Source organism: Aspergillus campestris (genome assembly GCF_002847485.1).
Source record: "Aspergillus campestris IBT 28561 chromosome Unknown P168scaffold_1, whole genome shotgun sequence".
In the NCBI taxonomy this organism is placed as follows: Eukaryota; Fungi; Ascomycota; class Eurotiomycetes; order Eurotiales; family Aspergillaceae; genus Aspergillus; species Aspergillus campestris.
Genome location: NW_020194336.1, coordinates 4056511 through 4072805, shown reverse-complemented (window position 1 = coordinate 4072805; position 16295 = coordinate 4056511). Strand labels below are relative to the sequence as shown.

At 50.2% G+C, this 16295-nt stretch overlaps 8 protein-coding genes across 8 annotated transcripts; 3 read left to right on the top strand and 5 right to left on the bottom strand.

Annotated features, from left to right (window-relative positions):
• Positions 1 to 96: 96 nt before the first annotated feature.
• Positions 97 to 1151, bottom strand: P168DRAFT_324142 (NAD(P)-binding protein; the record flags this gene model as incomplete). Its single annotated transcript, XM_024840790.1, has 3 exons — positions 97 to 630; positions 714 to 799; positions 871 to 1151. The coding sequence occupies 3 exons, from the start codon at positions 1149 to 1151 to the stop codon at positions 224 to 226; spliced, it is 774 nt and encodes a 257-aa protein (XP_024697712.1). The 3' UTR covers positions 97 to 223.
• A 288-nt stretch (positions 1152 to 1439) lies between these two features.
• Positions 1440 to 2445, top strand: P168DRAFT_324141 (FAD-binding domain-containing protein; the record flags this gene model as incomplete). Its single annotated transcript, XM_024840789.1, has 3 exons — positions 1440 to 1471; positions 1572 to 1910; positions 2205 to 2445. 3 exons carry the CDS (start codon positions 1440 to 1442, stop codon positions 2392 to 2394), a joined length of 561 nt encoding a protein of 186 aa, XP_024697711.1. The 3' UTR covers positions 2395 to 2445.
• Positions 2446 to 2753: 308 nt separating this feature from the next.
• P168DRAFT_301689 (homoserine acetyltransferase family protein) lies at positions 2754 to 4406 on the top strand. The gene is made up of 6 exons (XM_024838556.1): positions 2754 to 2922; positions 2991 to 3486; positions 3553 to 3662; positions 3724 to 3871; positions 3944 to 4023; positions 4078 to 4406. Exons 1-6 carry the CDS (start codon positions 2778 to 2780, stop codon positions 4158 to 4160), a joined length of 1062 nt encoding a protein of 353 aa, XP_024697710.1. The 5' UTR covers positions 2754 to 2777; the 3' UTR covers positions 4161 to 4406.
• Positions 4407 to 5155: 749 nt separating this feature from the next.
• On the bottom strand, positions 5156 to 5970 carry P168DRAFT_301688 (uncharacterized protein). Its single transcript, XM_024838555.1, has 3 exons — positions 5690 to 5970; positions 5377 to 5463; positions 5156 to 5327 (listed from the first exon to the last, which is right to left on the bottom strand). Exons 1-3 carry the CDS (start codon positions 5934 to 5936, stop codon positions 5200 to 5202), a joined length of 462 nt encoding a protein of 153 aa, XP_024697709.1. The 5' UTR covers positions 5937 to 5970; the 3' UTR covers positions 5156 to 5199.
• Positions 5971 to 6449: 479 nt separating this feature from the next.
• On the bottom strand, positions 6450 to 6908 carry P168DRAFT_332709 (uncharacterized protein; the record flags this gene model as incomplete). Its single annotated transcript, XM_024841661.1, has 2 exons — positions 6450 to 6708; positions 6792 to 6908. 2 exons carry the CDS (start codon positions 6906 to 6908, stop codon positions 6523 to 6525), a joined length of 303 nt encoding a protein of 100 aa, XP_024697708.1. The 3' UTR covers positions 6450 to 6522.
• A 1615-nt stretch (positions 6909 to 8523) lies between these two features.
• On the top strand, positions 8524 to 10658 carry P168DRAFT_294832 (polynucleotide adenylyltransferase; the record flags this gene model as incomplete). Its single annotated transcript, XM_024837981.1, has 7 exons — positions 8524 to 8672; positions 8735 to 8883; positions 8952 to 9326; positions 9388 to 9599; positions 9655 to 10267; positions 10312 to 10426; positions 10478 to 10658. The coding sequence occupies 7 exons, from the start codon at positions 8524 to 8526 to the stop codon at positions 10656 to 10658; spliced, it is 1794 nt and encodes a 597-aa protein (XP_024697707.1).
• Positions 10659 to 11277: 619 nt separating this feature from the next.
• P168DRAFT_294831 (putative carboxylesterase) lies at positions 11278 to 13654 on the bottom strand (the record flags this gene model as incomplete). The annotated part of the gene is made up of 4 exons (XM_024837980.1): positions 11278 to 11330; positions 11889 to 12885; positions 12962 to 13309; positions 13406 to 13654. The coding sequence occupies 4 exons, from the start codon at positions 13652 to 13654 to the stop codon at positions 11278 to 11280; spliced, it is 1647 nt and encodes a 548-aa protein (XP_024697706.1).
• Positions 13655 to 13929: 275 nt separating this feature from the next.
• P168DRAFT_301685 (cytochrome P450) lies at positions 13930 to 16097 on the bottom strand (the record flags this gene model as incomplete). The annotated part of the gene is made up of 8 exons (XM_024838554.1): positions 13930 to 14321; positions 14415 to 14829; positions 14891 to 15062; positions 15124 to 15542; positions 15595 to 15717; positions 15775 to 15861; positions 15917 to 15961; positions 16019 to 16097. 8 exons carry the CDS (start codon positions 16095 to 16097, stop codon positions 14114 to 14116), a joined length of 1548 nt encoding a protein of 515 aa, XP_024697705.1. The 3' UTR covers positions 13930 to 14113.
• Between the last annotated feature and the right edge of the window lie 198 nt (positions 16098 to 16295).

Sequence of the window (16295 nt, the reverse complement as noted above, 5' to 3'; positions counted from 1 at the left end):
TACTGATGGAATACGGATATTAATCTCAACATGAGGAACCAACTGTATGCTTGAATGAGCTCTAGAGACAGCGGTAAAATGAAAACAAAATTCGATGATACTTTGAACGGTAAAGATGATGCAAAAGCAGGGAATCAGGCAGTGATCTAGGCAGGCTACAGCCGTAGTGATGCCTAACTACAACGGTACTGTACCCTTTAGATCTATGATGTTAACCCTCAATCTAATTTGAAACATCATCACAGTTCGTTGACCCCACGATCTCCCCCCAGCTATCCAGCATTTCTTGCTCCCGGGCGATACTCCCCCCTATGGCAGCCAAGGCATCCCGCCCCAAGGCCAACCTGCCAGGGAGACGACGTCCCTCGCATCTACCGGTCTTGGTAAAGGCCTCGAGCAAAACCTGGGCGCCCTTGACGGGATCGCCAGGCTGGTGCAAACTGTAGGCGGCGAGGGCGTCGCGGGTAGCCTGGGTTCCGGGATCAAGCTCCGGGATGTGGTTCTGGGCCGTGACCTTGTGGCCAGAAGTGAGGAAATTCGTGCGAAAGTAGCCTGGTTCCACACAGGTTACTTCAATGTTGAAGGGAGCCAGTTCGTTGCGCAGCGACTCGGTGTAGATGGCGATGGCAGCTTTGCTGGCACAGTAGAACCCCGCCGCGGGGATCCATTCCAGCCCCCGATTGAGCCAAAGTTGGCGACGATGCCGGATTGACGAGCGCGCATGGAAGGCAGAACAGCGCGTAGGACACGGATCTGCGAGAAGACGTTGACGTCGAATTGGTCGACGATCTCTTGGTGGCTGCATCCATGGTTTAGGGTTAGGGTTCTGAGGGGATTGACTCGACCCAGATAAGATAGACGGATTCGTACCTGCACTCCTCTACTCCTCCTTCCAGAATATATCCCGCGTTGTTCACCAGGATGTCAATTGGTCCAACCGTCGACAGGACATCGTCGATAACAGCCTTGACTTCAGCATCGCTGGCGCGCACGTCCAGCTTCTTCGCGATAACGCCCTGCGAGGCCAAATCAGCTAGCTTGGTAGGGTCGCGCGATGCAGCGACAACGGTGTCTTTGTTCTGGGCGGCTGCAATGGCCAATTGGCGACCGAAGCCGGAGGAACAGCCGGTGATGAACCAGATACGAGGCATGGCGGTTCAGGAAGGACTTGGTTTGACTGTATGTGGATATGGAGGATGTCGCAATTTAAATACGAAGCAGAAGAGGGCCGCGCGCGAGATGTAATCGACGAGTACTCAGTGTCAGAAATGGAATTCGAATGGAACTGGCTATCGCACTTTAAGTCGACGGAATATATCTCTATATATATTAACGTGTCGATCGGAGATACAACTATCTCCGATTAATTCCACAGCATGCCTTCTCTGTGTCAGCTCACACTAATTGCTTGGTCGTGCACGTTGGCATCTTCAATCGCGATGCCGGCTGTGGAGATACGGGATGGGAACGCGTCAGGAACAATGAAAATGATGCTATTAGGACTGTATAGAAGATTTAAAAATGGTTGCTCAAGGCACAAGATGGTCAAATGTGTGAGAAAAGGACTGCAGGGACGTCTACGCCGGTCTGGATCCGCACAACCTCTCCACGATAATAGGCCGCTACGACACCATCGGGCTCGGCCTCGCCCTCGGGGCTGGCATTTCTTTCTTCTTAGACAGCGAAGGCCTCACCATCGACAACGTCCTCAACTACCACGTCGTCCTCGCCAACGGGAGCATCGTCGACGCCAACGCAACCAGCAACCCAGACCTCTTCTGGGCTCTCAAAGGCGGCAACAACAGCTTTGGCGTCGTCACACATTTCGACCTCCGCGTCCTGCACACCCCCGGCGACGTCTACGGCGGCATCATCTTATACCCCGAGTCCTCGCTCGACATTTTGCCGGCGTAGTCTACGATTACCACATGCGTCAGGCGGTAGATGGTGTCTTCACGCACGCTTTGCCTACATACGGCTGCAACGGGACCACCAATGAGACCGTCAACATCACCCCCCTCGTTTACAATGCGAAAGAGAGTAAACCACCTTCCGACTGTCATGAAGGGGTGGACGGGCTATGCGGATTTGACACACGAGGTGAATCACGGCTTGCCCAATGGGTCCGTGTGAGTATCTCTGATCTACTCTCTTTGCTATTCTTCAAGACCTGGCCAGGGGTAGATGCTAACCCAAACGGCCAGGCAAGAACAGCGCATTCTCTCCGTGTACGCCGACGTCCAGCCGTACAAGGATATCCTGGAGCACCACCGCCGGTTCCTGCAGCGGTTTCATGTCGGCGCCTGGTTAATGCTTCCATGTAGGATGCTCACGTACTCTGGGTGGAATCAAGATGCCATCGCGATATGGAGAGAAGAGCGTGGCATTGCGTGAGGTGCAGGGCTTGTATGATCCCACGCAGGTCTTTCGGCGCCTGGTTCCGGGTGGGCAGAAGTTGCCGAAATAATAGGAGCTATTGATGGATTTGTTCGAACGTTGCATCTAGGGCGGACCTTGTAGGGGAATATGAGTCGCATTATGCAATGACGTCAAACCACACGGTTTGGAATATCTAGACAGTTAAACAACCCCTCACTAATGATTTCATTTGTCATGATTGTAAGCTGTGATGTATTCTACCCAATATCCCTCCTCCACTCGTAAGCACGATCCATAACCGTCACATGTGCGGGGTTATACGAGAGTTTGTCATGACCAGAGAGGGTTCATTTGTAACAACTCCTTTCTTCGCTGAAAAGTCCCAAATACCAGTCAAGATGACCGACGGAGACTATGGAACTTATCACCTGGGGGACTGGGAGCTCCAGAGTGGAGAGAAGCTTCTGAATGCACACCTGGCATACAAGACCTTCGGTGACCCCAGCTCCCCCGCCATTGTTTACCCGACGTGGTTCTCCGGACGTATGTCTCTCTCCACATCAACACAACATATATATACGCAGTAGAAACAAAGAACTAACCCAGCGCAGTCATCTCCGACAACTTCTGGCTAATCGGGGAAGACAAGACCCTCAACCCCCAAAACTACTACATCATCATCCCCGCCCTCTTCGGCAACAGCCAGTCCACCTCACCATCTAATTACCCCGCCCCGGGCCCGTTCCCAAAATGCTCCTTCTACGACAACGTGCGCGCGCAGCACCAGCTCGTCACGCAGCACCTGGGCATTACGCACCTGCGGGCTGTCGTCGGCTGGTCTATGGGGGGCGGGCAGACCTACCAGTGGGCGACGCAGTATCCGGATTTCATGGACCTCGCTGTGCCCTTCTGCGCGTCCGCTAGAACGTCTCTGCATAATCAAGCGTTTCTTGAAGGTGTCAAGGGGGCACTCCTGGCGGCGAAGGGCGTTCCATCGGCGGGGCCAGGCGAGGGCGGGATCTTTCGCGCGGATCAGAACCCGCGGCTGTGGTCTGCTGGGGAAAGGGAGATTGGGCTCAAAGCGTTTGCGAGAGTTTACGCGGGATGGTGAGTGATAAAACACAGTATTCGTTAGGGTAAATAGGCGCATACTGATCACGATGCGCCGAACAGGGGTTTCAGTCAGGCTTTCTACAGGGAGAAGCTGTATGAAACCGCACTAGGCTTCAAGGACTTGGAGGACTTTTTGCAGAATTTCTGGGAGGCATGGGCTCTGTCTAAGGGTAAGTGGCTACATGCAAGTCTATAGATACCATGTAATAATTTACTGATGAGTGCCCATAGACCCGGAAAATCTCCTCGTCATGCTTCAGACGTGGCAGAATGGGGATGTCGCCCAGCAGGCCCCGTATGACGGTAATTTCGAAAAGGCCATGGCCTCGATCAAAGCGAAGACTTTGGTGCTCCCGGGAAAAACGGACCTATACTTTCCGTGAGTCTCTCTTTCTTCGTTTTTCTCTTTGCTTTCTGCCTCTTTCGCAGCGGAGGCCTAATATCTGTACAGACCAGAAGACTCGCAGTATGAGCTCGTGTGCATGCGACCGGGAGTTGGGACACTCGATGTTTTCCCTTCTATCTGGGGCCGTAAGTGTTCAGCAATGTATAATGGTCATTGTTCCTGCTAACCTCTTTAAACAGACTGGGCTGGCGGGCCGGGGGATAGTAAAGATGACGTCCAATGGTTGGACAAGAAGCTGTCAGGATTTTTCCAGATAAAATAGTTGTACTGGCACTCAATGGGACAGGAGGTCTGAACATTCAACAGCGTAGGAGTAACCGATGGTGAATGGAATACGGGTGGAGATGGCGGTATCAGAACTTTGCATGATTCACTATTAATAGTCTCTTCCAACTAGCAGGGACAGAAGAGTAAGAAGGGCTGTGAATTGATTTGTTTCAATACTCTCCAGGGGATTGTGATAGCCATTGATGTATCTACAGTGAAGTTGAAAACAGCCTGAACTGGTGAATGGGTGAGTTTTGGACTCATCACCAAGCTACCTGCATCGCATAAGATAAGGATAAACCAGACAGAAGCAAGGCGTGGTGTCAAAAATTATCTGTTTAGCCGAGTATACATATAAAGATCTATTCGCCCATTGGCACCTGCAACATTGACGAGACCTCTACTCTAATATGTAAGCCATACATCTAGACCAGATGTCAGGAGATTTTCCCTGAGTTGCTAGCAATCTGGAAACGCTATATATTTACAAGAGGGTGATTATCTTGGCGGAATGAGAATTTAGTCAAGCACATCAGCCCATCGAGATAATTCTATGTTATTCAATTAAACTGGACAAATAGAAGAAGGGATCCAAGTCCCAGCTTCAAGGAAAGTATCAGAGGGCTCTTCTAGAGGCAAGATCCTCACGCAGTGACTTCTGCATCTCCGATTTCTCTCATCATTTTTATTCGCTTATTGCTGTCTATAAACTGTCTAAACAACACCAGTCACTCCTCCATCACAAAGATTGTCTTACCCAATCCGTAACCCGAGAATTTGAGACCCTTGTTGGTAAGAAAGATGTCCCTATGGTGAGTTTACCGTAGTCATCCGAGGAGGGACTATTAGTGGCATGAAGGAGGGAACAAAGGACTTTTGGTCAGATGTGGCATGGAAATCATTAGAGATGAGAGGTTGATTGCGTGCTAGGGTACATATCAAAAACAAGCAGAGATGGTAGTTCTTAATGAAGCCGATATATGTGTCTTTCAGTAATCCAGCTCCATAGCCAGTATGATGTCTGTTACAGCATTTTATCTCTCCATCCATTCCTCAAGGTGGTCAAAGAATGCCTCATGGTAAGGATTTCTACCAAGCCAATCATCTGGTGTAAACATGCGCCCAGATTCAAGATAAAACCGTGTCAATTCTTGGTTCAAACCTTTATCAATTAGTAAGTCTTTCCTTGCGAAGGACATTGTCAAACATACTATCCAGTGACATGGGACGGGCCGGTTGTAGGGAGAAGCGAGATTCTCGCTCACGAAGGAGATTCAGTGATTTTGGAATATTGGTGCCTTTAAGAAGTCAGTTCGGTTTGAAGAAGCAGGGGGGGTTGGTCACCTTTAGGTATGCATAGGTAATGAGGTTCAGCCGCGGGCTGACCACTTTCCAATCCATCCAAGTAATTATCCCACGACCTTCGTGTAATTTCTTGCATGAAGTGTGTATTTGGCATGAATAATGCACCATTTTAATCTATCCAGGTCAACATTTGAATGAGCCTTATTTATGATTGCGTACCATCGATCGTGATAGTCGGGTGGACCAAGCCATCCTCAGATACTTTAATTCCATCTTCATATTCCCAATCATCTTGTTCAAAGGCCCTGTTGAAGAGTCTCGAGTCACGGTGAGTCTGAAATCGATACAAGGTTGCCGGGAATGTCCTGTGCATGGACATGTAGGAGAAAGCTCGCTTGTTTGGGTAATGAGCGAGACCACGGGCAGGGCCCTGCGAGATACGAATGAGATTCTGAACCAAGAACATGGTATCTAAATAAGTCCCATGCACTGAGAAACTTGAGGGTTTGATAGGGATATATAGAGGACATTTGCTTGTCAGATTGGATGGGGGTTTTGTGGAATGTCCAACACCTTGGAGGCGAGCGGCCTGAGGTCACGAATCACATACTACCATCTGTTGCCAGAATTAGGCTTCTTGAGTAACATGATACTAAGCTTTAGAAATTTGGCTATTATTACATCTGGTTATCATAAACAAAAAAAAGGCTTGACCCATATGAAGAACGGCAAAGTATGTGGACTTAAGAATCAATCGTGGAAAGATTTTCCATACAGACGATATCATGACACTATTGAAATTCGTAAGTAACCCTATATTCAGTGGGACATTGCTTAATCTTGCGGTTTGTTGGACTAAATTACTATCAATCAATCATCTTCTATGGCCTGAGGTGTTTCTCCACGCTTTCCTCCTTCGTGAATCGTAGACCATTTTCCGCCAGAAAATCGGTGATCTTCTCGTTCACTTTCTAAATCCCGCATGATGAGCTGTTTCCCTTTTTAATCACCAGCGGGCGAGCTCACCTTCAAATGTTATTACCTCCCGGTGCCTATAGGGAATAGTGATCAAGAAGCCCGTAGACCATGGTGAGATCCTCGAGTAGAGGTATGTCTACGGAAAAATCAGCATTGATGAAGAAAGCGCTGAAGGCCTCGCGGAACAAACCCGCAGGGATGTCATAGACACACATATTGGCTCCCTTGAAAGAGCGCACAAGTTTTTGATATGTCAGGGACTTTGGATGCATAAATGTGTCGTTCGGCCATGTAAGGATGTATTAGTTATCCAAGGCAAATATTCCGAGTCTTGATTGCTTACATTCGTATGTTGAGGGGTCGAGTGCTTTGGAGCAAACTCTTCCTTGTTTCGTGAGGAGATCGAAACTGCTTGGTATTCGAACAAGACCTGACACAGCACGGGGCGAATTGGGGCCATTGTTGACCCTGAAGAGCTGTTTGGGTAACGTTGAATAAGACTTGGTGAATCTGTTGTATGACGCTCCGATATCTATATGAACAGAGTTATGACTCTTTCTATTAGCCCGGTATTTCCAAAATACACTATCTCATGCCGGCAGGTGGTCATAGCCGTCTCTGATGAGATATATAGTCAAATCTCCTTGGCGAGATGGCCCAGTCGACCTCCGGCTCTCCCCGGGCCTCGGAGAAAGCGTATCATAGGCAAGACATGAATCAAATGCCCCAATGACCGACTGGCCGGGCAAGGAACCAAGCAACAAGCACTAGCGTGTGTCAAAGCTGTTGATATATAGCCCAATTGCCTGCTTCTGAAAGAAAAGGCTAGAATAGCTGAACTAGGCTGCGGCAAGCACTAAAAAGACAGATAGGATGATATATCAAGTCGTGTAGGATTTCTTGGTCAATGTGGAGAGTTGCAGAAGAAAGAAATAGAAGGAGAGAGCGAGAGGGAGAGAGAGAGGAAATTTTTGGAGGAATATACAGGCAGCCAGGAAGCAGGCTTGTATGGGAGTAAGCTTGGATCTCGGGAGGTTTATAATCACCTTTCTTACTGATATAATGGATTTATCACTATCACATGAGGGGTCACAAAGTATGTAGTGATGTTATTACTGTGCTGAAACAAGGGGCTGTGTAGACTGACTGAGAAGTGACTAAAGAATTTGTCACATTAAGCTGTATAGACAAGCTGAAACATGAAGCTATTCACAGCTGTAGTCTGTCACTGCAGAGACCACTAGCCTACTGGAACCACCACATCATACAACTATTTCGAAAATTAGTACTAATATTATTACTATTAAGAAATAAAAGAAAAATCAATCAACTTCGACTATGATAATGCTAGGGACGCTCCAAGAAACGGAATATTAGTAGTTATGATAACAGCCATGACACGGGATGTAATCCACTTGCACTACCAGGTGGATCTTACTATAGCCGGCATGGCCTGCCAAACAGGTCAATTATTGGTCTTTTATAACATATATCCTCCTGCTTCTAATAGCCTCCACCATCACCACTTCTTATATCATGGAACAAACTGCCAAGAATAGCATATATAAAAAAGTGGAGCCGGAGTGCAATTTCGACGTTTGGGAGAAGAACGGAGCTTGTGGGCTGTAAGACGTGACTATGAGCGGAAGCAAACAGAAGGGTCCCGTGTTCAACCTAGACAGCTGTTAGAATATTTGAGCAAAGCATAGAAAAAGCTACTTTGTACTCTGTAGTCGGAGATGATTTGGCCATCTCTGAATGAGAAAGAGGAGATGAGATAGAATGCTGAGTCAGCCGACGATCGGGTGGCTAAGGTAGTTAACGAACTGAACGATCAGCCTTTGATTCTCTGCTCGACCCTGTCCGCTGTTCCCCGTCATCGAATCGCCCTCCTTTCCTTTTATTTCCTCTTCCTTCGTTGCTCTTTCCCTTGTTCTCGGTTTTCTTTGCTCTATTGATCTTTGTCGTCGTCTATTGGGTTCCGCTCTTTTACTCCGCCCTCGACCTCATCTAGGCGCCTGTCGCTAACGTCGGCACATCGTCAGTCCTGCTGCAGTGTACCTGGAATAATCAGAATGGCAGCACCCTCAACTCGACAATGGGGCGTCACGCCTCCGATCTCTACTGTCCTACCGACCACAGATGAGCTGGCTGCAAATGATGATTTGATTGCGGAGCTGAAGGCCCAGAACAACTTCGAGAGTCCCGCGGAGACCGAGCGAAGGTGAGACACGCACCCCCCAGGGACTCGATTGACTATGGACACTGATCGACTTGGTCGCGTAGGAAACAAGTCCTCGAATTGATCCAGCGCGTCATGCTCGAGTTCGTCAAAACCGTCAGTCGGAAAAAGGGGCTCTCCGCAGCCGCGGTCGATGCGGCCGGGGGGAAGATTTTCACTTTTGGAAGCTATCGCTTAGGCGTTTATGGGCCCGGTATGTCGTGCGGACTAGTTTTGGGTGGACTTATCCTCCGTGCGTTGCTGACCGTTGCTGTGTGACAGGATCGGATATCGATACCTTGGTGGTTGGCCCGAAGCACGTTTCGATTGATGACTTTTTTGCCGAGTTCCCCTCCGTCCTAGAGAAGTTGGCTCCAGCCGGTGCCATTGAGAAGATGACCCCGGTCCCAGATGCCTTCGTTCCCATCATCAAGCTCGAAATGTCCGGGATCAGCATTGATCTAATCTTTGCCCGTCTCATGGTTCCGTCTGTTCCGATCAACCTCGACCTAAAGAACAATGACTATCTGAGGGGGCTGGATGAACGCGAGGCCCGGTCGCTGAACGGCACCCGTGTAACCGACGAAATTTTGGAACTTGTTCCTCAACAGAAGACCTTCCGCTTCGCATTGCGTGCGATTAAACTTTGGGCGCAGCGTAAGTGGTCTTGTACGGAGTTCTCGAGTCCGTCAGCTAACCGCTCGCTTCCAATCCATAGGCCGAGCTATCTACTCCAACATTGTGGGCTTCCCCGGTGGTGTTGCCTGGGCAATGCTTGTTGCACGCGTCTGTCAACTCTATCCGCAGGCTACTGGATCTGTGATTGTGGGCAAGTTCTTCCGTATCATGAACAAGTGGGCCTGGCCTCAGCCCGTCCTGTTGAAGCCAATCGAAGATGGTCCTCTGCAGATGAAAGTGTGGAATCCGAAGGTATCAAATAGACCCGGCCATCTTTCACCCTGTGCATATGGCTGATTTTCCTTAGATATACCACGGTGATCGATTCCACTTAATGCCTATCATCACCCCCGCCTACCCCTCCATGTGCGCGACACACAATGTGTCACTGTCGACCAAGTGTGTTCTGCTCCGCGAGCTCCAGCGTGGCGGTGACATCGTGGACAAGATTTTCATGAAGCAATTGACTTGGAGCGACTTGTTCGCGCGCCACACATTCTTCACGAAGGACTATAAGTATTACCTCAGTATCACTGCTTCGAGCAAAACCAAGGAAGCAGAGGCTGTGTGGTCCGGTCTCGTCGAATCGAAGATTAGACTTCTGGTGGGGGCCTTGGACAGAAAAGCGACTATCGCAGTGGCTCACCCTTTCCCCAAAGGGTTTGAGCGCACCCACATCGTCGCCAATGAGGCAGAGCTGGAACAAGTTAAAAACGGGTCGACCAAATACCAGGACAAAGGCATCAAAACCGAAACCACTGACGAGCAGAATGATGCAACCCATCAAGCTGTAGCTCTGAATGGGGTGGAGAGCGAAAACGCTGAAGTCCCGGAGGCTGCTCAGAAAAAAGCGAACGGCGACAGTCGGACCATCTACACCACCACTTACTACATCGGCCTGGAACTGAAACTCGAGCCAGGTACGCCAGTCGTCTTCCCTGCGTGATTCCACTGACTTTGGTAGGTGCGTCCCGGTCGTTGGATATTTCCACCGACGCACAGATCTTCAAATCCACCTGCACGTCCTGGGCTGGGTATCAACCCGGTATCAACGATCTGGCCGTTACGCACATTCGCAAGTGAGTCATTACTCCAGGGTCGAGTTGAGCGTCGAAATTAATCTGCTTTAGCTTCGACATGCCCGACGATGTCTTCCAACCTGGCGAGACCAGACCGACACGACCCAAGAAGAAGGTTGTCAAGAGGGTTGACGGCGTCAGCGGTCAGAAGCGCACCCTCGAAACCATCGACGTAAGTGCATATAAGAGCGTTAAGACAAACCACGATCAGCGAACCACCCGCCATGAGTAATACAGAAAGCTTTCACACAGCGTGTGGCTGCCGAGTTCGAGTATCTGGGATTTACTGATATCAACCGTCTGTTTTTCAGGACCCGTCGCACCCTTCGAAACGCCAGGCAACATCCAACACTCCCAGCGCCGCAACGCCTGCCTGAGTGGTCTATCCACTGCAGGTCCGCCCGAATTCGCGTCGGGGCTGGTCCCCACGCTGTATTGTGCGCCAGACGCGACAGCACTACTGGTTTGAAATCCGTGCCCCGGTCTTTGGGTATACGTAGATACAGGCCGATCGATCCCAGCTGGTTCTGACTTGGGGGTTGACTCGATATCACCCGACGTCAGAGGTTCAAGGTTGGTTCTCGTCTTTCTTGTTCCTACCTCTTCCCCATAACGATCCCATCTTTCTATATCTTTCTTCCCGGCGCCGATATCGCCTTCGCAGATAACAACGGCTACAATAACGGCTACAACCACGCGGCCAACACTCATAATACAAAAACTGCACCAGCAAAGAACAGCCTGCAATCCCCTCCCTCGTTGGCAAATCCATTCCAGAAAGATGGATGTTAACTTTTTTTTTCAATGTCCTTCTTGCACCATCCCAGCTTGTTTAATTTTGCATGCCGCGCTCAAACACCGAGAGTAAGATGTCTTTCGTCCTTCCCTGTGGGTGATTTCACCACTGTACATATTCAGTTTGTTTGGTTTTTGTTCACTTTAGTTTTCTAGCATCTTTGCTGGCTTACCTAGGTTTAGTTGAATGAAGGCATCGTATTTCGTGGCCTACGGGTCACTTGAAACATTCTTCTGTGCGTTGCGCTGTAGACTGTAGGAATGGAAGTGGTCCACCATATCAGAGGACACACAACACAACTTTCCAGCTATCAACGCCTGGACTTGTAGCAAAAAGAAAGGGATAGGGAAAGTAAAGGAAAAAGGACAGGGAGTTAAATCAAATAATTAAGCGCAATGAACTGTAAAGTAAATCATCCTGATCATTCTAGAAAAGCCAAAACACTATACAATACTATACTACCAACTACAGCTCACATATTCCGAGAAAGCCGAAAGGATTAATTAGATAGTTGAATTAATTAATCTAATCATACGCCGAGATATATAGCCAAGTATAAGAACGACAGCCCCAAAAACCACCTCATAAACGCCGTATGGCACTCCAGGCCACAGCCCGAGCTAGGAATCTCCGTCATCGACGGCGTCAACTTCTTCCACAGCTCACAGCTCTCAACCTGCGCCTGCGGCACAGTCTCCATGTTCGTCGCACCGGTCTCAATCTTCAGCCTTTCGCCCCGCCCCTCGCCCCACGGCTCCCACACAGGCGCATCGTCGCTCTTGAACGGGTTCGGATCCAGGAACTTGACGAAGCTGATCCAGTAGCGCATGGTGACGGGGACGATCGCCGCGTTGGCCTCTCTATAAGTGTTATCAGGGGCATTATGCAGCGTGAAGGCATTCCCGGGGCCGAAGATAGCAGAGCTCTCCCACGTGTGCGGCGTGCCGTAGCCGCGATCCACGAACTGCGGATCCTGCACGTTGAACCGGTAGTTCCAGACTTTGTTGGGGGATAGCGACTTTGCGAGGGACTCGGCCATGAAGTTCCCCGGGCACACGAACGCGGCGTCCCCGTAGGCGGCTGCCGCCGACGAGAAGTACTCTGCGTGCTGGGCCGCGGGCTCGAGTTTCGGGTAGGCGTCGTTGATCTCGGCTAGCTGGGCGGGGCTGAGACCTGGGTAGTTGGCTTCGAGGAAGGCGGAGACGTCGGCCGGGGTGGCTGCGTTGTGGACGAAGTAGGTGCCTTCGTCGGTGTCGTCGCCGATGAGGAGGGGGACGTTGAGGTATTTCCCGTCTTCGAAGACGCGGTACAGGTAGTCTTGGACGAGGTCGCCGTCGACGACGGGGAGGAAGTACCATAGTGGGGGCGTTTTTTGGTTCGGGTAGGGGGAGGGGACGTTGGCTGCTTGGATCTTGGTGATGTCTGCTGAGCGCAGACAGGACATTGTGTCTCTTGGGCCGCTGCAGCCTGCGTCTTTGACGAAGCGGTCGAATTGGAATTCGGAGTTCTGGATGGTTGAGAGCCCCGGCCAGAAAGGTGACTCGACTGCTGCGCCTATGAATAGGCTGTCGTTGCGGCCGCCGTAGGCGGACATGTGGATGCCTACTGAGGCAGCGCCGGCTGAGGCACCGTGGAGGACTACATGGTCTGGGTTTCCGCCGAACTATACGACACGTTAGCACAACTTACATCCACAAGGATGGGACAGGAGATGGGTTTCTTTTTTTGTTTGTCCATACCTGACTGATATACTTCCGCACCCACTCCAACGCCTTCCGCTGATCCAAAAGCCCAGCATTCAAATCCCCATTGGCCCTGACCTCCTCGCTAGCCAGAAAGCCCAGCGCCCCAACCCGGTAGTTGAAATTGACGAACACGATGTCGCCCCCAGACTCCTCGATCACCGTGGTCCCGTTGAAGTTGGCATTGGAGTTGGACATGAACCCCCCGCCCTGGATGTAGACCCAGACGGGAAGACTGGAGTTCGGCGTCGCATGCGACGGCTTGAAGACGTTGACGAAGAGGCAGTCCTCTCCCTTTGTCGCAGTCGGCTTTTTGGCGCCCGTGCTGATGCAGATGGGTTTTAACTAGCAAAGCGTTAGTCAAGATTGATCTTCGCGCTGTCGACTCCGTCTGATCCGTGTTTAACTATATGGGGGCAAATAGGCAGATAGGATACTAACACTCGACGCGTCCTGTACAGTGGAGGTATTAACGGGGTCGATCGGAGCCCTGAATCGCAAATCCCCCAGCGGAGGGGCCGCATACCGCATGCCCAGAAACTGATCCACCCCGGTGTCAGCAACATGGCTGCCGCGGTATGTGGAATACCCCAGGTCGACGATTGGCGCGTCGGGGTCCACGTCTCGCTTGTGTCCATGACCGCTCCATAGCGTCTGGATCATCAACACAAGGGCGAAGAGGGTATACATGGCATGATTCCATGCATGGGCTGGGATGAACTGGGGGGAGGAAAGAATAAGGCCAGGTTGATCTGAGGGTCAGAGGTTGTTCAAAGGATCCAGGGCGTGTTGCTCCGCCACTTTTATGGGATCGACGTGGAATACTTCCTAGGCGGGTATAGTAACACGTCATCTGACGTCATGATGTGGTCCACTTTTCTCAGGGACCAGGGGAAATGTTTTACAGGGAGATCGAAAGAAGCTTTTGATTACTTTAATTATTTTAATTAAGTAGATGGATCTTCGTGATCATCTGTGTCCTAAGTACGTACTTGTGAACAAATGAACTTTGACATGAACCCTCAATCCAAACGTGTCATCATGACAATTTGACCACATCTCTCACTTTGATCCAACATGATAGGAAAACAGATAGATGAAAATAGAAATAAAAACCATCCTGGAGGTCCATGGAGCTTATCCAAAAGTTCAATTGACCAACACTCTCACCTCCTGGCTACCCTTTTGAGGTCGCGAGAAGAACAACTCTGCCGAAGCATCCACGTCTCTTTCTCTGATGGTGTCAAACAGAGACAATATCGGTCCCTGGTCGTTCGCACCGGGGCCTTGGTCAGGGTTGCAGCTCCGCACGATGCCGTAGAGGATGGTGTACATTTCGTGGTGCGCCACGTTGATACTAATCCGTGAGTTAGCAATAGTCCTATCACATCACCACTACTAAAGAAACGAAAGAAAAAAAAAAAAAAAAAAAAAAAAAAGGATAACCTACCCAATACACATCCTACTCCCCTTCGAAAACGAAAGCAAGTACCTCTCAAGTCCCGGATTTTCAATCCACCTCTCTGGAACAAACGATCTCGGAGACAGAAAGACCACCGGATCCATGTGCACCAGGAGTGGTGTCATACTAACGCGTGTTTCGGCCGGGATCGTCCAGGTGGCCCCATTCCGCTTGTCGGTATAGACCATTGGGTCGCGAGCAACTCGTTGCATGCGGTAGAGGACCCCCGGATGAAGTCGGAGGGCTTCCTTGACCACGGCTCTGAGGTAGGGGATCTGCTCGAGCTGGGCGACAGTCGGGGTGCACTCTGGGTCCGGGATCATGGCGGTCAGTTCGGCCTGGAGCTTTCTGTACATGGTGGGATTCTGCAAGAGGTAGAACATGACTGAGGACATTGCCATTGCTGTATTTCAGATCTATCAGACTGGATATTACTTAGTTAGGGAGATGAGAGATGGACTCACCGGTCGAGTGCTCGCCTGCGATGCGAAGAGTATGTATCTCATGGATGAGTCTCAGTTGTTCCTTTTCCGGCTGAGGAAGTTTGCCGTTGAGAAGGAGATGGAAGATCGTGCGATATTTGCTATCTTTCGTAGTCGGTTCTCCTTCTACTTCCTTGAGCTTCAGCACCCATTTCTGTATTACCAGTCAGCTACCATCATACGAACACCAACGGGAAAGAAAGGAAAAGACCAACCTCGTGCACAGACACCTGAGTCTTGAGTTTAGGAACAACCCTACTCTGTAACCAAAACGGCAAAGAATCGAACGCCGCCGCTATCCAAGGCAGATGCGCAAAAAGGTGTGCCTTTTCCAAGCTGCGCTCAAACTCGGCCCCAAACACGCGGTTATAATCATCTTTCAGCACATCGCCCTCGGATTGTCCAAAAAGAAGAGTGGTGATGGCCTCGCTCGTGGCTGCCTTGAATGCCGTCGTCAACGGCATCGCCTCGCCTGATTTCCTGTATGATTCTATGCGCCGAAGCAAATCTCGCAGCACCCTTTGCATGACTGGTTCGAGTCTTCTTGCGGCGGCTTTGGAGAAGATGGGGCTCAATGCTGCGCGTCTTCTGCGGTGGAGTTCGTGCGATTCGGTGCCGAGGGTTGATTGGCGCCCTGTATGGAGTATGTTAGGTTTTTCCAAAAGGGGGGGTCGATGGGCACATACATGACCATAGGCCCGTCATCAGGGGTCCCTTGTCTCGCTTTTGAAGAGGACCAGTGTAGAGGATGTCGATGAAGTCGGGATCGTTGACGTGAATTTCATGCGGGTTGATGCGGACGATGGGGCCTAGCCAGAAGAGAGATGGTTAGCGTTGTAAAGCATGAAGAGAAAGCTAGAGCATACCATATTGCTCGTGCATCTGCTGCACCTTCCAGATGTACTGTCCTCGATGGCAGATATCGTAGTAGGCCTGGTACAACCCCGTAACGGCTATCGTGAGTTAGCATGATGATGATATCCTTTTCATGATGGAATCAGTGCATACCTGCAAGCTTTGGTCCTGGAAACCCTGACAGCGGACTGAAGTACACTAGAAGACACCACAGTCAGTATAGAACGCTAGTTATAGCTGATTGATTGTACATACGTCGATAAATCATGGTAGAGATGATCACCGCTGGGCATAGCACCACGGCGATAGAAACGACCTCCATGAACGCTGACATTTGGCGATGAAACCACAGTTTCTACGGATGTAGAGGATGGAGAGGATGATCAGGGTTTAAAGGATTAGAAGAGAGCGATGGTGGGGAGGTTAGCCATTATATACAGAGATTTCTTTCTAATTTTAGCAGTCAACGTGATGGTTGATGCTCGAGTGAATGGATATTCATCAGTGATCATGGTGTCTATTATAAGCCTGG